This window comes from Triturus cristatus, chromosome 1_2 (genome assembly GCF_964204655.1).
Source record: "Triturus cristatus chromosome 1_2, aTriCri1.1, whole genome shotgun sequence".
In the NCBI taxonomy this organism is placed as follows: Eukaryota; Metazoa; Chordata; class Amphibia; order Caudata; family Salamandridae; genus Triturus; species Triturus cristatus.
The window spans coordinates 1,192,890,343-1,192,913,070 of record NC_140580.1 but is presented as its reverse complement, the minus strand read 5'-3'; the positions used below and the strand labels follow the sequence as shown (position 1 = coordinate 1,192,913,070).

The 22,728-nt window shown below is 48.2% G+C and overlaps 1 protein-coding gene across 5 annotated transcripts in view; it reads left to right on the top strand.

Annotated features, from left to right (window-relative positions):
* PIP5KL1 (phosphatidylinositol-4-phosphate 5-kinase like 1) overlaps positions 1-22,728 on the top strand; it is a 621,182-nt gene that overhangs the window by 477,684 nt on the left and 120,770 nt on the right. For all 5 annotated transcript variants that reach the window (XM_085614153.1, XM_085614158.1, XM_085614155.1 and 2 more), the window contains one exon: positions 8,604-8,716. In XM_085614153.1, coding sequence (XP_085470279.1) covers positions 8,604-8,716 — 113 coding nt within the window. The remainder of the gene's footprint in view (positions 1-8,603; positions 8,717-22,728) is intronic.

Genomic DNA, 22,728 nt, shown 5'->3' with positions numbered 1-22,728 from the left:
AGTGAGGTATTGAAATAGAGAGTGAGGTAGTGAGAGAGAGTGAGGTAGATAGAGAGTGAGGTAGTGAGATAGAGAGTGAGGTAGATAGAGAGTGAGGTAGTGAGATAGAGAGAGTGAGGTAGTGAGGGAGAGGGATGTTGTGAGGTAGTGATATATAAGCATAGAGTGATGTTGTGATGTAGTGAGATAGAGAGAGAGGTAGTGAAAGAGAGAGTGAAAGTGAGTTAGTGAGATAGAAAGAGTAAGGTAGTGAGATAGAGAGTGATTGAGGTAGTGAGTGAGAGAGTGAAGTTGTGAGGGTGTGAGCTAGAGAGTGAGGTAGTGATGTTTTGAGAGAGAGAAGTTGTGAGATAGTGAGATAGTGAGGTAGTGAGATAGAGTGGAGTAGTGAGGTAGAGAGAGTTATGTAGTGAGAGAGAGTGAGGTAGTGAAACAGTGATGTAGTGAGGGAGAGGGATGTTGTGAGGTAGTGAGATGTAAGCAGAGTGGTGTTGTGATGTAGTGAGATAGAGAGAGGTAGTGAAAGAGACAGTGAAAGTGAGTTAGTGAGATAGAAAGAGTGAGGTAGAGAGATAGAGAGTGAGTGATGTAGTGAGTTAGAGAGAGAGTGAAGTTGTGATATAGAGAGTGAGGGAGTGAGAGAGTGAGGTAGTGATCTTTTTAGAGAGAGAAGTAGTTGAAAGTGCATTTGCTCTGAGCTCATTCACGAATACAAATAAGTGTTACAGTACTTACATTTACTTTTTAATTGTGTTCTAAAGTGGAGAACATGGACTTCATTATATTTGTGCTGAAGAATCGCAGGGCTGTGGCTACGAGAATTGGCCGGGAATGCGGTCACTGGTTCGAATACAAAGATTGGCAGGGTACAGAGACTGGCTGGGTACAGAGACTGGTAGCGCTGAGATTGGCTGAGGGTGCAGGGACGTGCTGACTGGCTGGGTACTGCATCTACAGAGGCTGGCTGGGGGTACAGAGACTCTCTGGGGAGCAGAGGCTGACGCACGTCATCCTTCCAATGGCCAGGCGGCCACTCCCTCACCGGAGAGGTAAAATAGTGACTCTTCACTCCACAAGTATGGTGATCCGAACCATATAATAGTCGTCGATCTCGTGGGGGTCAATACATGTCTATATTATTAGCCTCGGTGTTCTGACATACCGCCAAAGCGCCGAGAAACAATGCTGAACCAGCGTCCAGCGCCCTCTCTTCCACTGGAGCACAAAGTACTGTAAAGTAACGTAGATGAAGGAGGCTACGCGTTCAGAAACGTGTCTCCCCTGAGAGTTCCATGGCACTAGACTAACACAGGCACTTAACATGTGCACTAGTCTGGAAGAGATTCGTTCACTTTCCAGCACCATGATAAGCGTGTAAGCTTTTAATTCTGTTAAGAACACTAGTGCTAAACCGATGGGAGTAAAACGGAAATAAGTGCCATATGAGATGAACTGCTGGTCAAGACTTAAATCCTACCAAAGCCGACTCAGCCTTCTATCCTAACAAGGTATGCAAGTTACATCGGAAAACAAGAACAGCTGATGTTTACAGCACTTGGAAACGCAGGATGTAGAATGGAGCGCTATCTGTAAACAATGTAATACTGCAAGCACCAACACCACAAGCTATGATGAATGCCAGCTGAGTACACAGATAATGCCGCCCGCCCTCTGATCATTTAAAGCTCGAAACCGATGGGAGTAAAACGGAAATATGTGCCATATGAGATGAACTGCTGGTCAAGACTTAAGGATTCCCGAGCCCGGCGCCGCACGCAACGCCCTCGGAGCTTCGCGTGAATGCTAAACAAGGCCGGGTGAGATTACTAGCTGTAAGGGGCCCCACCTACAGAGAGAGTCTAACAAGGGGGAAAGGCGTCCAAGGCACGGTGCGGATCCCTGCTCATCGAAGGGCAGCGCCGCCAACTATACTCACAACAGCACGAAGATCCTCACGGCCAGAGGACAGCAAAACAATGGCGGATGGAAGCTCCGAAACTTTTTCGGATTCGGGGGAGTGTTCCTGCTGTTCTAAAAGGGCGTGGCTAAAAAGTGGAAAGAACAGCAAGGAACACGCCCCCGAATCTGAAAAAGACGGAGCCTATTTGGAGGGACGGCTCTCTCCTCCAATGGCGGGCCTCCGTTTAGGACTTGGGGGGTGAGGATGACTTCAGCACCACCTACAGCACAAGGCTTGTCTGGCTAGAAGAGGAGGAAACTGATTTTTGGGCTGTGCTTGATTGCCAGGGGTATGGGGGTTAGAGGCGGGCAAAAGGGAACCTAGATGCATGGTTAGATCAACCTACTTGCTGAGGGGATTGGTTACAAGAATGTGTATGCAGAAAAAGTTACCATGTATGCTAATAGTTCTATTGCAGCTGCAAGTTCTATGTTATCATGTGATGAGGGAATATATTTTGCCTTTCGCTTGTTGCAATGGCTTGATTTTCTTTATAAAATGGAAATAAAGCATTTTTTTAGTATAAAGTTACGACAAACATCTGATTAACAAAGCCTTTCATTTGCCCATTTCAATTTAATGACCAGCAGGTTAGTTTGGGAGATGCTGTTGCACTGAAAGCGATTTGAAGGAATGTACTGTATAGTGAAGTATATAATCAGATATAACTGCTTATTGCTATACTGCAAGCTTTACACTTTTGTTTCCAAAGTAGTGCAAGATAGTATACTTTTCATCAATCTAATGCACAAATTAACAATTTTGAACACATCAGCGGGTCTTTTGCACCCATTCGAGGCCGCTATATCATGAGCCAATACTCAGTTGTGAGCTGGTCCTTGAACAGACTCTTAAGAATTCCAAAGACCAAATTCTACACAGAACTTCAGCACAGCTTTTTATTTAAATATGATGCAAAATCTTCATGGCAATACTTGCATGTGGCAATAAAAGCTGGCTCTTGCAGGCACTAGGGGTCTTTGAAAGTTTAGTTTGTGACCACATAGCTTCCAATGTGAGAGCCTCAGGAAAACCTACAAAGATTTTTGGGAAGGTTAAAATATTTTATGAGTGCTTGTCAAATAGCACCAGATCCGGCAATAAGACTGACTTACCCTGTGGCCACAGATTGTTATACGATTTCTGTGGAACCACGGAAGAAAAGTGTGGTAGTCTGTTATTGTACTAGGAGTTTGGTGCCTTGATATTCCAAGTGTAAAACTGCTGATCATCATAGGGTAGTGTAATACTACTGTTTATACCTCAGCTTTACCACGTGAGACCAATGTTTATTATCATTTGACATGAATGTTTCCACAACTCTATGCAATGCTTCATTATCTAAAGTGTTCAAATGAGCAGTGCTGATCAACTTTTGTGCAAAAAAAACCTTTGCATCAAAATTTGATACAAATGCTACAGCATAATAACTTACTTCCCAAACCACTAGGCCCTAGGACTCTAAAACGTTTTGTTAGTTCATTAAAGGGCCGTGCTAGACACCTCGGTACTGTGTTTGCTTCACACCAGTTCTGGATGGGTAGACAGTTGCACTTCCCTTTGTGACCAGTTGCTCTTGAGGGCCTGTATTTACACCTTGAAAAATTAAACATGCTTCTCTGTTGTCCATGCTATATTAAAAAAAGAAGCAGGAAAAGGAGATACCCTGAAAGTAATTTATTTTCCTTTGTTTGATGCTTTCAACTACAACTCTTGTTCTTATTTTAGAAATTATGAACACAGAGGGCGGAGAATAAGAAAACTACATTCTTTATGAGTATAAAGAGACTATTTGCCATTTATATTCTTCCATAATCTCTGCCCCTTTAAAAATCAATGTTGGCATAAGATTGCAGCGAGACGTTCGAACCAATCACTCTTTGACTATGTACATGCCTGTTTCATGAACCCACAAGTTGTGACGCATACTCTGATATTGCAGTGTTGTGTGCTGGTCGCAACAGGTAATATACACATAGCCCCACATGTCTTGATCTGAGCCCCAATTATAGTTATAGACGCAATTGCAGTGCACCTTATAGTTGTGTTGATTTTGTATGTACTCTTATTTATTGTGTGAGCACAAAACTTATGCCAGGGAGCAGGTGTGCCACAATTGTGTATCCAATGAGACCGCTCCTCCTGCTTTAGAAATAGGTACCCAATACAACTTCCCGGTACTCTGTTAAGCAGCTAAATATTAACTATGAATTATTTAGCTGCTGGAACAGTATCATGATATTTCTCTAAATTGGTGCTTTAGTTTTAGACAACAAAGGTCAGAAACAAAACTAGGCAACCTTTGACTGCTATTTCTGAGCTGTACTGTCTGAAAATAATGTAGTAACTGACATAAATATGGGGTAAATAGGGTTTCTTTATTGACTGCAGGCCCACAGAGGCAGGTGCTCGCTCTGCGGTGCAGCACAAAAGCTTGCGCAAGACTATGTTAAACTCAACAGAAATAAAAAAAATGCATATATACACTTGATAAAACAAAAGGTACGCCTGTTTCATTCTGCACATCCCAATTGTGTCTTCAAAACTGTATGTAGCCTGTGTAACATTACACACGGACACATTCATTTTTTGTTTATTTTAGGCACTTGGAGGTTAACTGATTAAGTCATCAGGCCTTAAAAGAGAGGTGCGCTTGTTTGGCATGATTCTAAAATCTGTGAGGCCTTTCTCAACAGCGTCTGTGAACACTCCCTGCTTTGAGAGGAAACTCAGGGCATGGCCTCAGGATGCCGCCGAACTGGAGATGAAAATGCATCTCTTCGCATAACAAAGGGACAATTAGCATCGCAAGAGACCCGCGTTCTCTTAACTCTGCTGGGGGATGGGCCCTGCCTCTAACACCTTTCTACAGAGAAGCAGCGTAGGATGCAGGTGTGCAAACAGAGGCTGTCTCTGTAAAGCTTCAATCTACGAGCAGTCATACAAGTGCAACTGTTAAGCGATGCATGATTTTAAAGGCGCAGCTAAGTTTTGTGTGGAAATTGTTTCATTTGTAAATACTACAGCTCCGTTTCGAGCTTGCGCAGGCTGAAAGGCTTACAGATCTCTGATCTCTTCACCATCTGAACGTTTGGAGTTACTGTGCTCAGTTTTGTAAGCTGTTCACGTCTTCTGTAGTGTGCACTATAAAAGGGGATATGAGAGGAAACAAAATCTGAATGCTAAACAAGGCCGGGTGAGATTACTAGCTGTAAGGGGCCCCACCTACAGAGAGAGTCTAACAAGGGGGAAAGGCGTCCAAGGCACGGTGCGGATCCCTGCTCATCGAAGGGCAGCGCCGCCAACTATACTCACAACAGCACGAAGATCCTCACGGCCAGAGGACAGCAAAACAATGGCGGATGGAAGCTCCGAAACTTTTTCGGATTCGGGGGCGTGTTCCTGCTGTTCTAAAAGGGCGTGGCTAAAAAGTGGAAAGAACAGCAAGGAACACGCCCCCGAATCTGAAAAAGACGGAGCCTATTTAGAGGGACGGCTCTCTCCAATGGCGGGCCTCCGTTTAGGAAGCCAGCCAATGGAGGAGAGGCAAAAAGAGAGGCGGGCTAAGGAGCCACTCTAGGAAACATTAAATCTCGACTTCCGGTTCTGCCTTCGGCAGACCGGTAGTCCTCGACCTAAAAAGGGACCCACGTCTGGGAATACCCCGCCAACTTAGGGCAAACTAAGCAAACACAAGGAAATGATGGACGGAACGCTGAAACATTTTAGACACTCACCCCAGTCACGGATCTGGTTGAATACATCATCGTTGTTTAGCTCACTTCGCCACCCCAGTTCAGACCCAGCTCTTTGCAAATCAGTCTTGACCCTGTGCCTCATGGGAATAGTCCAGCCCAAACTGCCAAGCCAGGTCTTCCCTGGACTAGAAACAAGCATCCTGGGAATTGTTTTGGGGTAACACCCCTCATCAGCCATGCTAGTTGAATCCAGGGGCAAAGTGAGCAAGGGACCCACGTCTGGGCATACCTTGCCAATTTAGGGCGAACAAAGCAAACACAAGGAGATGATGGACGGAGCGCTGAAAGTTTTCAGACACTCATCCCCAGTCACAGAAGTGGGTAGAATCCATCATTGTTTAGCTCACTTCGCCACCCCATTTGAGATCCAGCTCTATGCATATCAGTCTGGATTCTGTGCCTCATGGGAACAGTCTAACCCGAATTGCCAAGACTGGTCTTCCCTGAACTGGAAACAAGCATCCTGGGACCAGTTTTGGGTTAACACCCCTCACCCGCCAGGTAGCTTGAATCCAGTGGCAAAGTGAGCAAGGGACCCACTTCTAGGAATACCCTGCCAACTTAGGGCAAACAAAGCAAACACAAGGAGATGATGGACGGAGCGCTGACACTTTCCAGACACTCCCTCTCAGTCACAGATCTGGGTTTAATCCATCATCATTCTTGAGCTCAAATCCCCACGCCAGATCAGACCCAGCTCTATGCAAATCAGTCTTGACCCTGTGCCTCACGGGAAAAGTCCAGCCCAAACTGTCAAGCCACGTCTTCCCCTGACTGGAAACAAGCATCCTGGGACCGGTTTCGGGGTAACACCCCTCATCAGCCACGCTAGCTTGAATCTAGTGGCAAAGTGAGCAAGAGACCCACGTCTGGGTATACCCTGCCAACTTAGGGCAAACTAAGCAAACATAAGTAGATGATGGACGGAGTGCTGAAACTTTCCAGACACTCATCCGCAGTCACTGATGTGTGTTGAATCCATCATCATTCTTTAGCTCACTTTGCGACCCCATTCAGTCCCAGCTCTATGCAAATCAGTCTTGACCCTGTACCTCATGGGAACAGTCCAACCCTCACTGCTAAGCCAGGTATACCCTGGACTGTAAACAAGCATACTGGGACCTGTTTCGGGTTAACACCCTTCACCAGCCAGGTAGCTTGAATCCAGTGGCAAAGTGAGCAAGGTACCTACTTCTGGGCATACCCTGTAAAATTAGGGCAAACACAAGGAGATGATGGACGGAGCCCTGACACTTTTCAGACACTCACTCCCAGTCACAGATCTGGGTTGAATCCATCATCATTCTTGAGCTCACTTCGCCACCCCAGTTCAGACCCAGCTCTATGCAAACCAGTTTTGACCCTGTGCCTCATGGGAACACTCCAGCCCAAACTGCCAAGCCATGTATTCCCTGGACCGGAAACAAGCCCCCTGGGACTCATTTCGGGGTAACACGCCTCATCAGCCACGCTAGCTTGAATCCAGTGGCAAAGTGAGCAAGGGACCCACGTCTTGGCATACCTTGCCAACTTAGGGTGAACAAAGCAAACCTGAGGAGATCATGGACGGAACTTTTCAGACACTACCCCCCCCCCCCCCCCCCCCCCAGTCACAGATATTGGTTGAATCCATCATCGTTCTTTAGTTCACTGTGCCACATCAGTTCAGACACAGCTATATGGAAATCAGTCTTGACCCTGTTCCTTTTGGGAACAGTCCAGCCTGAACTGCCAAGCCAGGTCTTCCCTGGACTGGAAACAAGCATCCTGGGACCAGTTTCAGGGTCACACCGCTCATCAGCCAGGCTAGCTTGACTCCAGTCTGGGAATACCCTGCCAACTTAGGGCGAACAAAGCAAACACAAGGAGATGGTGGACGGAGCACTGAAACATTTCAGACACACACCCCCAGTCACAGATCTGGGTTGAATCCATCATTGTTCTTTAGCTCACTTCGCCACCTCATTTCAGACCCAGCTATATGGAAATCAGTCTTGATCCTCTGCCTCATGGGCTGATGTACGCCTCTCCATGGCACCTTTCTGCTGTTGCAGGCACCACTGCCCTTGGGGGTGCTCTGGCCAGATGTGGTTGGATGTTTAGGGCTGCAAGCCAAGCTCGCTCACATTGCAACCACCATGTTTGACGCCCAGCCACATCCCACCCCTTTCTCATGCTTCAATGTTGTTTTTCTTGTATGTTTCTTTCTGCACTTATGATCTTTCAAATATATAAACTTTAGACAGTACCACTCTCAATGACTCCGTTTTGTCCGCAGACCCTCTGAAAAACTGCATAAAGGACCTTAACTGTTCTTTATCTTGATATTCTAGATCCCCCACCCAGCAGCCTCACCACGTTTGCCTTTGGTCTCCCCCCAGTGAGCAGAAATGGTACATACTTCGTATTCCACCTTGACCTTGAAACATGTCGACCAGGGAGAAGTTCACTCATTATAGTGCACAGTTCTTCAACCCCCATTTTACAATACCAACTATAGGAATTAATAAAGTATTGGGTCCGTGTAGCCAGGTATGTTTTAGACTCACTATACTTTTTGACCCTTCCACTCTCACATCACAACATAGTTTTATCTCACGAAAAGTGCTCCCAAGTCTCCATTGGTCATAGCACCCCCGTCCTGCAGCAGGGCGGGAAGAATCCGATGATGAAGCATGCCACCAAATGACTCGTTGGTGGGTGAGGGTTATTTTAAGAAAACTGATCATTTTCTGTGAAGAAATCAATTTCTTCTTGGGAACACTAGTAGCAATCACTGCAAGGATAATATTGGTACACCGAGTGAAGGTTTTCATAAATGAAGGGTGGACTTCGAGGGTTATATGGTGCCTGCTCCTTATTCAAGAGTTCTCTTTGACCCTCAGGTACGACATTAAGGGATGCCAAGTGAGTCGCTGGACAGCCCCCGCTCCGGAGGCCAGCAGGCTGATAGTAGTGCTGAAGGACCTCAACTTTGAAGGGAGCTACGTCAGTCTGGGTGAGTACCCTTGGTCTTGTGATATCTGTCTGAGTTAGTCTTTGCTGGCTTTGCCTTTTCACATCTGTATGAGAGTCCTGATTGCCTGAGCACAACCACTGCCCCGCGTCATTTGACTGGGAGAGTCCTAAGTGTGTGTGACCCTTACCCTCTGACATCTGGCTGGGGGAGTCCTCATTATCTGTGTGTGAGCTTTGCCCTGTGAAATATAGATAGGTGAGTCCTTAGTGGCTATATGTGACCCTTGCCCTATGACATCTGGCTGGGGCAGTCCTCATTGGATGGAGGAATAGAAGGGGTCTTTCTTTTATCAGTAAATGTGACTCTTACAAACTTTGCAAACTGGCATGCACACAGTTTTGCCCTGGTACATACTTTCAATGCCAAAGAAGTGCCTTCACCTCCAAGAAGAGAGGTTTGGTTTGATTACATAAATTAAACATAACAAAAAAAGAGAGAGGGGGGGCCAAGGAGCTGTTCAAGGTCCAGTGTCCATGCTCCTAATGCCTACATTCGTTTTCACAAGGGGACACTGTTCCTATAGCGGGGTGCAAAAAGTCACCCACGCATGAGGGTGCAAATAGTCACCCGTGCAATGAAGATCAAAAAGGTGAAGAGATAGAAGGAGAGAAAACATCCTAGGTAAAGGGGACCCATTAGTGAAGTGGAACAACCACTTGTTGTCCTCGGTTGCCCTCACACACCCCAAGAGGTGTCATGCTTCATCATCGGGCAGTTGCTCCTCGTAGGGCCGGCGCTGCAATTCCCTACGGGTCCCCCGAAGGGTCTCTTTGTCGGAGATCTTTTTAAGGACTGCCGGATGGTGCATGTGGGTGTGTGGGTCCAAATGAGGGTGATAAGGGTGCGTGCAAGGTAGTGAACAAGTTAATAAAGGGAAAACATGCAGCAAATGTATGGATTGTAAACCCTTGGCAGATGAACTGCTAATTAAAATCTTGCCCCAGAGGCACACTATGTCCGGGTGTCAAAAGGCCATAGGTCAACATGTTTCGCGCCTGCGTCGCCTTAAGGGTCGTTGGCGCTTCTTCAGGACCAGAGCAATAATATATAAAGTGCACGTGATGAAAAAATTACTAAACCCTCTGAATCAAAAAGGGCGGGGCATTAACCTGTATACCTATAATATGGCTACAGCTGCATGATGAAAAAACGCTCCTGATGAGAACCTAGGAAAAAGAACACAAAATAAACAAAAGTTAAGAGCATCAGTAACAACTCGATGCCTCATAATGTGCCACATCTGTGTTCGCATCAATAATATAAAGCAATAAACAAAAAACAGGCTCAGGAGACATACAAGTATATTCAATGGGGCCCTGGCCCAGTGCGGTATTACTGACACACCGTGCCATTTAATAGTTTTGTTTATGGTACCACTCGAAACCCTCCATATATCCCAGATGGGGATCATGCCCAAAAGTGTCAGGAGCGTTTTTTCATCATGCAGCTGTAGCCATATTATAGGAATACAGGTTACTGCCCCGCCCTTTTTGATTTAGAGGGTTTAGTAATTTTTTTATCACATGCACTTTATATATTATTGCTCTGGTCCTGAAGAAGCGCCAACGACCCTTAAGGCGGCGCAGGCGCGAAACATGTTGACCTATGACCTTTTGACACCCGGACATAGTGTGCCTCTGGGGCATGATTTTAATTAGCAGTTCATTTGCCAAGGGTTTACAATCCATACATTTGCTGCATGTTTACCCTTTATTAACTTTTTCACTACCTTGCACGCACCCTTATCACCCTCATTTGGACCCACACCCCACACACCCACATGCACCATCCGGCAGTCCTTAAAAAGATCCCTGACAAAGAGGCCCTTCGGGGGACCTGTATGGAATTGCAGCGCCGGCCCTACGAGGAGCAACTGCCCGATGATGAAGCATGACACCTCTTGGGGGTGTGTGAGGGCAACAGAGGACAACAAGTGGTTGTCCCACTTCACTAATGGGTCCCCTTTACCTAGGATGTTTTCTCTCTTTCTATCTCTTCACCTTTTTGATCTTCATTGCACGGGTGACTATTTGATTACATAAAGACGTGTTTTAACATTCTGTTCCCACTCCCCACCCCAGGGCTGAGGAGGGGAATCTCTCACCTGAGGACCTGCCGGCTTCAGTATCTTGTCTTTGGGCTGAGAATACTCTTCGGCTGGGGGGACTTTCAATCGATCAATCAGCATTTGTAGAGCGTGGCACTGTTACCAGGGGGAGGGGGGTGGAAGTGGTGGCGGTAGCTGGCGCTGGGGTGCGAGGTCTCTGTCGTGTCAGCTCCTCCTGCGGCAGGTCTTGAGGAAACGGTGGGAAGAAACAAGCAGAAAAGGCAAAACAGGGGGCAGAAAAACTAGCAGAAAAAGACAAATTAGAGGGCAGAAAACAAGCAGGAAAGCCAAAATAGGGGGCAGAAAAATGAGCAAGCAGAAAAGGCAAGATAGAGGGCAGAAAAACGAGCAGGGAAGGAGAAACGGGGGGGGGGCAGAAAAACAAGTAAAGAAGACATAACAAAGCAAGCAGAAAATGCAAAACACAGGTCAGAAAAGGAAAACCAGAGGCCAGAAAAGCTAGCAGAAATGCCAAAACAGACTAAGGAATGAGCAGAGGAGGCACAAACAGAGAGCAGAAAAACTAACAGAAAAAGGCAAAACAGAGCAGGAAACAGCAGAAAAAGGCAAAACAGATGGCAGAAAAACAAGCAGAAAAGGCAAAAGAGACCAACACTGGTTAGAAAAACAAGCAGAAAAGGCAGAACCGAGGACAGAAAAACAAGCAAAAAGGCAGGACATAGCAGAAGAGGGCAAAACAGACAACAGAAAAGGCATAACAGAGGGCAGAAAATTGAGCTGAAAAGACAAAACAGAGGGCAGAAAAACAAGCAGAACAGGTAGAACAGAGAGCAGAAAACAAGCAGAAAATGCAAAACAGAGCAGAAGAGATCAAAACAAAGGACAGAAAAAATGAGCAGAAAATGCAAAATGGAGGGCAGAAAAAAAGCAGGAAAGTCAAAACAGAGGACAGAAAAACAAGCAAACAGGCAATACAGAGGGAAGAAAAACAAGCAGAAACAGGCAAAACAGAGCAGAAGAGGGCAAAATAGAGGGCAGAAAAAATAGTAGAAAAGGCAAAACAGAGGGAAGAAAAATAAGCAGAGGAGGCACAGCAGAGAGCTGGAGGTAGACAGGTAGAGGACGGTAGCGGACGCTGGACAGGAGGGGGAGCTGGCACGTGGACCTGCTTCTTGTACTGTTATTCCTCTGGATCACAAGAGGAAGACGGGGGACTAAGAACACCAGTCTCTTATCTATTTATGTATTTTGTATAGTGCAGCTTTAGCCCAAAGGGCACCAAAGCTCTTTACAAACTATACGAGATGGGAGAACAAACATTTATACATCAAGAAACAAAGGTCGTGTGAGCTGTGCCAGAACAGCCTCAGAACATACTGATTGGAGAAGATTTGTGACAATCATGAGGTAGGTACTACAGTGCATTCGAATCTATCTTGCATATATACCGTCTGCTTTGCCGTGTAGGTGCTCCAAGCAGTTGGAGACGGAGAAGGGAGCTCACATGCCTAGAGTCTGCGCAGATGGGCTTCAGCCGAGACTTGGAAGCGACACACATGGGTGGATTGTTCTAAATCCTGGCGAAAAACCAGAGCAGAAGCGACATTGGCAGAACAATAGCCCCTGCAGCCCCTGAAGTACAGGGCCCGCAAGCTCCAGGGGCCCCCACTCAAGCACTGTGCTCGGACGGCAGGCCCCTGACTGAAAGCTCCTCACTGGGTTCACAGCGTGGGGCCCCCTCAAGCACTGTGCATAGATGGCAGGCGCCTGGCCGAAAGCTCCTGACTGGGTCCAGAGCGGGGGGGGGTTCCCTCAAGCACTGTGCACGCTTTGGCAAGCCCCTGGCTGAAAGCTCCTGATTGGGTCCAGAGCGGGGGGGTCCCCTCAAGCACTGTGCATGGATGGCAGGCACCTGGTTGAAAGCTCCTGATTGGGTCCAGAGCGGGGGGGTCCCCTCAAGCACTGTGCATGGATGGCAGGCCCCTGGTTGAAAGCTCCTGACTGAGTCCAGAGAGGGGGGCGCCCTCAAGCACTGTGTACGGACGGCAGACCTCTGGCTGAAAGTGCCTGACTGGGTCCAGAGCAGGGGTCCCCCTAAAGCACTGTGCATGGATGGCAGGCCCCTGGCTGAGAGCTCCTGACTGGGTCCAGAGCAGGGGGCCCCCTCAAGCACTGTGCATGGATGGCAGGCCCATGGCTGAAAGTTCCTGACTGGGTCCAGAGCGTGGGGCCCCCTCAAGCACTGTGCATGGATGGCAGGCGCCTGGCTGAAAGCTCCTGACTGGGTCCAGAGCGGGGGGTCCCCTCAAGCACTGTGCACGGACGCAAGCCCCTGGCTGAAAGTCTGTGACTGGGTCTGGAGTGTGGTGCCCCCCTCCATGTACTTTGCAGCTTTGCAGGGGGACCCCCTTCAAGTTTCGTCACACCACTGAGAAGTGATAGAAGGTGAGGTCTCCTTGCATGACTTGGGTCCGAGGTGTCGTCTGTGTTCGCAAGCCGCCTCTCACTGCCCATAGTGTAGTCTTCTTCAGGCTGTGAGGTGGGACGGGTTGTATTACTCTTGAAAGTACACACATTGACCTGAATGTACATCGTCCTTGCAGTAGGAGCCATTTCTTCTTGGTTAATACAGGGGTGGCGGTTAAACCTCTCAGGGCCTCGTTACGAGCACTGTCGATTGGTCTCTACTAACACTGGGGGGGATGTGCAGAGTTACCCTTACCAGGGATTACTAGTGTGAGTCACAGGTTCCAGTGAAGATGAGTAGTTACTCAGGGGATTGGAGAACGATGCAGCCGGATCAGCTGGTGAAACTTGGACGCTGGTAACTCCCAGTCTGGGACCCATCGGGAACTCGTAAGAGGGCGTTGAGTATCTGAGATGAGTCTGGCTCTGCCACTGATGATTCTGTTTAATGGCGCTCTTCAGGTGGGAGCCGAGAGGCCTGTCCGGTACGTCAAGGGTAAGCTATGGATTATCCATACTAGGACCTGGCTGACGCATTGTAGATGATCTGGCGGGGTGAAGTGTTTGATACATTTAAGATGTTGTGTTTGTAGGGACGGTCGTTAGCCATAGTATTCATGGGGGTATCTCACTTGAGTTTATGTCCAGGGCAAACCATGGTGGGCTTGGCATTCTTTGCCCTTTAAGAGAAGGGCTGCTCCCTGGAGGTTTGTTTGCAGCTTTTAACCGAGAAGTCTTGGGTTATTTGGCCAATGAGAAGGAACTCACTCAGGGTCTAGCTTTGGTTTAGCTGCTGACGAGAGAACACGTTTTTGTATTTGGAGATGCAGTCAGTCCGCGGGGCAGGTAATGAAACACTCACTGTTCATTTTACATGGACCTGCAAATCTCCTACATACAGGTGGAAAGATCTTAGGCATTCAAAGGAGAGGCTGAGTGGTATGGGGCATGGATGCCGAGCCCTGTGGTACTCCAAGAGGGGGTTTATGGGGTGAGAGAAGTGCTCTTTGTATAGACCAGCTGACAGAGCTCATCCTCTTGGGACTGGAGCCAACATCTGGAGCGCTATTCCACCAACACAAAAGTGAGTAGGGAGAGTACAAAGACACGCAATGATCTGTTACATCGAGGCCACTCAGAGGTCCTCATCTCCCTGGCCCAGCAGGGCTTCATCCAGGATTTTCACCATCGCCGCTGCCGTGCTTGGGCCTATACGAATGCCAGGTGGAAGCTGGTTAGTAGTTGGTTGGCTCCCTTTGAACATACAGCATGGGCAGGGGATGTGGCTGCAGCGTTTACTGCTCTCAGGATCTGCCTTCAGGTCCTTTTGAATATACCTGATTATACCTATTTTATGGAGATGTGATGAAAATCCTGGTTGATGGTGGATATAAGATCTGCATCCAATGGAGAAGAGGAGCTGATGGACTGTGCAGGGTTGGCTTCTAAGGGCCAGAGGATGGCAGGGTGGATTTGTCAAGTGGTGAAAGGACTAAACGACTGCCCAAGTGCCTGTGGGCATTGTGCGAAGGAGAATAGATGGATTAGAACCAGCGATGATCCCAGCGGAGGCAATTCCCGTTCTGATGTCCTGCAGCTTTTTCTTGAAGTACTTCTGGCCTGCACCGTGCTCTGCTGGGGCTCGGTCAGCCTCACAGAGATTCTTCGTTTGGGCTTTAATATTGATAAATGGTTTCCTGATTTAATTTCTGGTGACTTTGATCTGTTTTTTGAGGGAAGTAGCTTTATTGTTTACTATGTTGCATCTGTATGCAGCTGTGTGATTTTTATTTTTTATTTCCATCCTAATGGTAACATGGTAGTAATTAAAAATGTGTTAAAGGAATGCAAGCTTGTCTCTCCTTGTAAGGAGGGGTGAATCAGTCTTCACTATTTCTTTCTTTAAATTGTTTTAGAGACTGAAGCTAAGGTGTCCAGAGTAGCCAGGATGGACCTGTTGCAATGGCCTTCTAAGAAGAAGGCAACATTGTGGTTTAGAGACTTGGAAAGATGGCAGTGCTGGATTGGACGGGCACTGGTCCTTCTTCATTCTTGGCAGACAAAGGCTCCAAGTCTGCATTTTGCCAACCTGGACATGAACCATACTTCACCCGACTCCAGCACAACCACATTCCCCTTCCCAGACTTTCAATCAATCAATCAGTCAATCAGGGGAATTATAAACGCACTACTCACCCGTGAGGGTCTCAAGGCGCGGGGGGAGTCAGCAGTTCTGTTTCATTCCAAGAGCCAGGTCTTGACCGCCTTCCTGAAGGTGTTCAGGGAGGGGGGCGCATCTGATGTCGTTGGGGAGCTCGTTCAATGTCTTGAGCGCCTTCCTGAAGGTGTTCAGGGAGGGAGGCGCGTCTGATGTCGGTGGGGAGCTCGTTCCAGATCTTGAGAGCCTTCCTGAAGGTGTTCAGGGAGGGGGGCGCATCTGATGTCGGTGAGGAGCTCGTTCAATGTCTTGAGCGCCTTCCTGAAGGTGTTCAGGGAGGGGGGCGCGTCTGATGTCAGTGGGGAGCTCGTTCCAGATCTTGAGAGCCTTCCTGAAGGTGTTCAGGGAGGGGGCGCATCTGATGTCGGTGGGGAGCTCGTTCCAGATCTTGAGAGCCTTCCTGAAGGTGTTCAGGGAGGGGGCGCATCTGATGTCGTTGGGGAGCTCGTTCAATGTCTTGAGCGCCTTCCTGAAGGTGTTCAGGGTGTGGGGCGCGTCTGATGTCAGTGGGGAGCTCGTTCCAGATCTTGAGCCTTCCTGAAGGTGTTCAGGGAGGGGGCGCATCTGATGTCGGTGGGGAGCTCGTTCCAGGTCTTGAGAGCCTTCCTGAAGGTGTTCAGGGAGGGGGGCGCATCTGATGTCGGTGGGGAGCTCGTTCAATGTCTTGAGCGCCTTCCTGAAGGTGTTCAGGGTGTGGGGCGCGTCTGATGTCGGTGGGGAGCTCGTTCCAGATCTTGAGCCTTCCTGAAGGTGTTCAGGGAGGGGGCGCATCTGATGTCGGTGGGGAGCTCGTTCCAGGTCTTGAGAGCCTTCCTGAAGGTGTTCAGGGAGGGGGTGCGTCTGATGTCAGTGGGGAGCTCGTTCCAGATCTTGAGAGCCTTCCTGAAGGTGTTCAAGGAGGGGCGCGTCTGATGTTGGTGGGGCGCTCGTTCCAGATCTTGAGAGCCTTCCTGAAGGTGTTCAGGGAGGGGGCGCATCTGATGTCGGTGGGGAGCTCGTTCCAGGTCTTGAGAGCCTTCCTGAAGGTGTTCAGGGAGGGGGTGCGTCTGATGTCAGTGGGGAGCTCGTTCCAGATCTTGAGAGCCTTCCTGAAGGTGTTCAGGGAGGGGGCGCGTCTGATGTTGGTGGGGCGCTCGTTCCAGATCTTGAGAGCCTTCCTGAAGGTGTTCAGGGAGGGGGTGCGTCTGATGTCAGTGGGGAGCTCGTTCCAGGTCTTCAGAACCTTCCTGAAGGTGTTCAGAGAGGGGCGCGTCTGATGTTGGTGGGGCGCTCGTTCCAGGTCTTGAGAGCCTTCCTGTAGGTGTTCAGGGAGGGGCGTGTCTGATGTCGGTGGGGAGCTCGTTCCAGGTCTTCAGAGCCTTTCTCAAGGTGTTCGGGGAGGGGGCGCATCTAATGTCGGCGGGGAGCTCGTTCCAGGTCTTCAGAGCCTTCCTCAAGGTGTTCAGGGAGGGGGCGCGTCTGATGTTGGTGGGGCGCTCGTTCCAGGTCTTGAGAGCCTTCGTGTAGGTGTTCAGGGAGGGGCGTGTCTGATGTCGGTGGGGAGCTCGTTCCAGGTCTTCAGAGCCTTTCTCAAGGTGTTCAGGGAGGGGCGCGTCTGATGTCGGTGGGGAGCTCGTTCCAGGTCTTCAGAGCCTTCCCCAAATTGTTCAGGGAGGGGGCGCATCTGATGTCGTTGGGGAGCTCGTCCAGGTCTACAGAGCCTTTCTCAAGGTGTTCAGGGAGGCGTGCGTCTGATGTCGGTCGGGAGCTCGTTCCAGGTCTTCAGAGCCTTCCTCAAGATGTTCAGGGAGGTGGCGCATCTGATGTCGTTGGGGAGCTCGTTCCAGGTCTTCAGAGCCTTTCTCAAGGTGTTCAGGGAGGGGCGCGTCTGATGTCGGTGGGGAGCTCGTTCCAGGTCTTGAGAGCCTTCCTGAAGGTGTTCAGGGAGGGGGCACATCTGATGTCGGTGGGGAGCTCGTTCCAGGTCTTCAGATCCTTCCTGAAGGTGTTCAGAGAGGGGCGCGTCTGATGTCGGTGGGGAGCTCGTTCCAGGTCTTCAGAGCCTTCCTCAAGGTGTTTGGGGAGGGGGCGCGTCTGAGGTCGGTGGGGAGCTCGGTCCAGGTCTTCAGAGCCTTCCTGAAGGTGGTCAGGGAGAGGGAGCGTGTCTGATGTCGCTCGATCGGGAGCTCGTTCCAGGTCTTCAGAGCCTTCCTGAAGGTGTTCAGGGAGGGGGCACATCTGATGTCGGTGGGGAGCTCGTTCCAGGTCTTGGCTGCGATGTAGGAGAAGGATCTTCCCCCAGTTCTGACTTTCATCCCCTCCTTTCTTGTCATCCAGGTTTCTTGACATAAAGTTCCTCACCAAACAACCACTGCCCGCCCTCACAGGAAAAGTTTTATCAGAGCGTTCCTTGTACTTTATCTGGAGATGCTTCTGTTTCTCAGAGATTCCTCTTCCACAGTGAATTCAATGTAGGTTCAGCCGGTCACCAATCGAGGCACATAGATGGGAACACACGAGTAACACTATTAGTAGTAAAAATGTGCCCACAAATCTCACACAGTATCTCGTTTAAGGTCACCCGCTGATCAAAAGCCATTTAAACACGAGATTTAACCAGATAATTCATAACCTCCACAAGGCCATTTCCTTGCGTCGAGTACAGAGCACGTTGTGTGATGCACGGTGGAGAGATTCTTTACAAATCCTGCATTCCCTTTGACACAAACTGGACTCCATTATCAGTTATGAAGGTTGTGGGAATCCCTGCACATGCATACACCTGCCCAAGGAATTCAGTAACACTCTTAGTAGTAATTCAATTTACCCTGTTTGCCGTAATCCAAAGCGAAGTGTTTTCAACCAAAACATATCTTTTAGGGAGAAACAATAGCTCGAAAGGACCAACAGTATTGAGACCGCCCTTTGTTTAGGGTTCTTCGGGAATCTCTGCTGGTACTGAAGGTGCTTCCTTCACCACCTTGGACGTATCTTTCCTTGCACGAGACACAATCTCTCGCTGCTTATTCCACCTCTTTATCCTTTCCACCAGTAGCGCTCACGACCCTCGCTTTGGTGAGATTTCTCCCTAGATAAACTTCACGGGCAAGGTTTATGAATTTCTTCCTCAACGCATATAGAGGTATTAACCTGTTACCACTGAACAAATTGAAAAATGAAAAAAGACAAAGTTAAAATATGAATGTGGTGCCATTTTGGGCCTCTTATCTAAATGAAGAAATGAGTGCACTTAACGCATTGTCAAAGTAAGATCTGTTGAACTTTCTTTGTATCACTATTGCTGTGCAAGTCCAAGGCTCCACTTTTCGTGTTCTTCACACTGGGCGGATATTCCATAACAAGATTAAATTCAGGTTACTTCAGCCTCCCTCATGGTTCTGGGCATGGCTCTCTTAGAACCCAAGTTTGAAATCATCCGGTTGTATGATTTTACAACGCATTCCGTTGTAACGCATGCCTTTACCACGCATGCGTTACAGCGCGAATGCCATCACCACGCATATCCTTTACCACGAAAATTCCTTTTATACGCATACTTTTACAATGATTTTCGTTGTTAAACTATGCATGTAAATGGCATTTTCATGTTAAAGGATTTTCCACCCTAAAAATTTACCTCTTAAATTTACCCTTCCGCGACACCACCCCCTCATTCCTCCTTACCTTTCCTCTCCTTGATCTTCCGTGGTGACATTGTACGTCGTTAAGAGGAAGCGGAAGTGTTTTTCCGTTTCCTTTTACGATGTCGATTGCCTCCACGTCTTTTTCTTTATACTTCAGGGAAACAGCCCCCTTTTTTTATCTCACGCTTTTTTTTGTGGGGGGGGGAGACCACCCCAAGCCCCCCCCCTTTTTTGCAAACTTTAGCACACATGCCTTTACTACGTATTTCGTAGTAAAGGTATGCGTGGTAAAGGCTTCTTGCTCCATAAGAGTACGGTTCTTCTGCCCCCTTCAGCGAGTGTGACGCAAATGCAGTTATACGCTCCTTCCCATCTGCGTACTGAACAGGTAATGCACCTAAATCCTTCAAACTGGTGGCCGTGCTTAACCCCATTTTCCTCCTTGCATTAAACGATCTCAAAGTGTGCATCTTTCCCATGTCATATTTGAGCATAATGAATACCTACTGACGTCCCTCCGACCAACCGAATGGAGTGACTTTCTTTAGTAGTCGCCTTAAGGAATTTGCCATACTTGCAAAATCACTGATACATTTTGAGTAACACTCGGCGAGGCCTAGCAAGGAATGAACCTGACCCTTGTTAACAGAGGTTGGTGCCCTCATCAACAGAATGTGCTAACTCACTTTTGGAACTCATCCCTTTGCCAGATATAGTATGGCCTCAACACAACACAGCATCCACACGAAATCTGCATTTGTCTTTTTTTAAGGTAAGACAGAACATCTGACTAAAACCTGCTGAGTGTTCTGTCATGTCCTGATTATCACACACAGATCAAAATGTCATCCTGAAAAAACAACACATGATGTATACCCCTTCAACTGCGGTTTCGTTACCCTCTGAAAACACACCGCTGCAGTGGCCAATCTGAAGGGGAAGTGATAAACCTAAATGTTACGAATCATGCAAAAATGACATCAGAAGAACCCTTGAACTTATGTGAAGAAGAACCTGGTGGTACGCAACAGAAAGATCCATCACACTAAAGAATTTAGCATACCCCTAAAGAGAAAGAGATAATATAGGGTCAAAGGCTGACTATCGCCCCAAATATTTCTGTTCCAGTAGTGGAGGTCGACACACAACCTGACTTATTGCCATCCCCTGCTGCCAGTACCACAGGTACAAGCCATTCTAAGGTCTCAATCTCCGTAATCACACCAAATTTCAAGTTTGTCTAATTCTTCTTCAAATGGGACCATCGTTACATTTAGTATGTTTCTTACCTTGTGCACCACTTGTCTGGCACTGTTTTTCTAAATTATTCTGTGTTGATTTAAAAAAAATAATCTCGAAGTTCTCTATAAAAACTTTTGAATTGTCTACAAAATCACTATCATTAGTAAGATTCACAAAAGACAAGACTTGATTGGGAGAACTGGGGTGAAAGCTAAGCCCTCAATCTCGTCGGCATCTCCACCCAGGCACATTACCTCCATGTTAAGCCACATATACTTTCCCCACAGTCTCTAATCAGAAACTTTATAGTCAATGTGGTACATCCTATGAAATCAAATCTTAATCCACCTAAACCACCAGGATTAATACCAGGTGGATACAACACTATGTTATCTTGATCAAACATGTTATCCCAATTCTTGTCTCTGATAAGGCTGTACCGTGACCTCAAATCCGCTAGTATTAAAACAGCTTTGCTATTGGTTACTAACTCGCACTCAGGTAATATCAGGGCATCCGCCTCATGACATGTTCCCGCAACAGAAGCCTCTCAGATGCAGAATCATCTTCTGTGCATTACTTTCAGGGCTCGACATACCGACATTCACCCTGCGCTATGTGCGGCTGTCATTTTTACATACAGCCATACTCATGAGGTATGCAGAGCCGTGCTCATGAGGTATGTAGGGCCATCCTCATGATGTACATAGAGCCATGCTCCTTGGGTACGTAGAACCATGCTCATGAGGTACGCAGAGCCGTGCTCATGAGGTACGCAGAGCCATGCTCCTGGAGCACATAGAACCATGCTCATGAGGTACGCAGAGCCATGCTCCTGGAGCACATAGAACCATGCTCATGAGGTACGCAGAGCCGTGCTCCTGGAGCACATACAACCATGCTCATGAGGTACGTAGAGCTGTGCTCATGAGGTACGCAGAGCCATGCTCCTGGAGCACATAGAACCATGCTCATGAGGTACGTAGAGCTGTGCTCATGAGGTACGCAGAGCCATGCTCCTGGAGCACATAGAACCATGCTCATGAGGTACGCAGAGCCATGCTCCTAGGAGTACATACATATGTTTGATTGTCTCTGTGTTATGTGTGTGTGATGCAAAGTGCTCTGACATCCTTTACTGGTATGAGTGGCGCTATATAACGAATTCAATGCATCTGAGAGAGAGTGTTTATGGGTACTTGGTCACTGTTAAAGGGTGCTAGTGAGAGAATCCGTGGTGGAGGTGGTCATTGGGGGGCGCTAACTAACATTGTCACACTAGGCACCACCAGCGCTAAAGCCGGCCCTGGATATGTAGAGCTGTGCTCTTGAAGTACGTAAAGCCATGCTCATGAGGTACGCAGAGCTGTGCTCATGAGGTACACAGAGCCATGCTCATGAGGTATGTAGAACTGTGCTCATGAGGTACATAGAGCCATGCTCATGAGCTACATGGAGCCATGTTAATGAGGTACGTAGATCTGTGCTCATGAGGTAAGTAGAGTCATACTCATGAGGTACATAAAGCAATGCTCAAGAGGTATGCAGAGCCTGGTTCTTGAGGTACGCAGAGCCAAGCTCATGAGGTACACAGAGCCATGCTCATGAGTTTCATAGAACTGTGTTCTTAAGGTATGCAGAGCCATGCTCATGAGGTACACAGAGCCATGCTCATGAGGTACACAGAGCCATGCTCATGAGGTACACAGAGCCATGCTCATGAGGTACACAGAGCCATGCTCATGAGGTACACAGAGCCATGCTCATGAGGTACACAGAGCCATGCTCATGAGGTACACAGAGCCATGCTCATGAGGTACGTAGAGCCATGCTCATGAGGTACGCAGAGCCATGCTCATGAGGTACGCAGAGCCATGCTCATGAGGTACGCAGAGCCATGCTCATGAGGTATGCAGAGCCATGCCCAGGAGGTATGCAGGGCCATGCTCCTGGAGTACATAGAGCCATGCTCATAAGGTACGCAGAGCCGTGCTCATGAGGTATGCAGAGCCATGCTCCTTGAGCACATAGAACCATGCTTATGAGGTACACAGAGCCATGCTCCTAGGAGTACATACAGCCATACTTATGAGGTACGCAGAACCGTGCTCATGAGGTATGTAAGGCCTTCCTCATGATGTACATAGAGCCATGCTCATTGGGTACATAGAGGCATGCTCATGAGGTACATAGAGCTGTGCTCATGAGGTACGTAAAGCCATGCTTGAGGTACGCAGAGCCATGCTCCTGGAGCACATAGAGCCATGCTCATGAGGTACACAGAACCATGCTCATGAGGTACGTAAAGGCATGCTCATTAGGTATGTAGAGCTGTGCTCATGAGGTACGTAAAGCCATGCTTGTGAGGTATGCA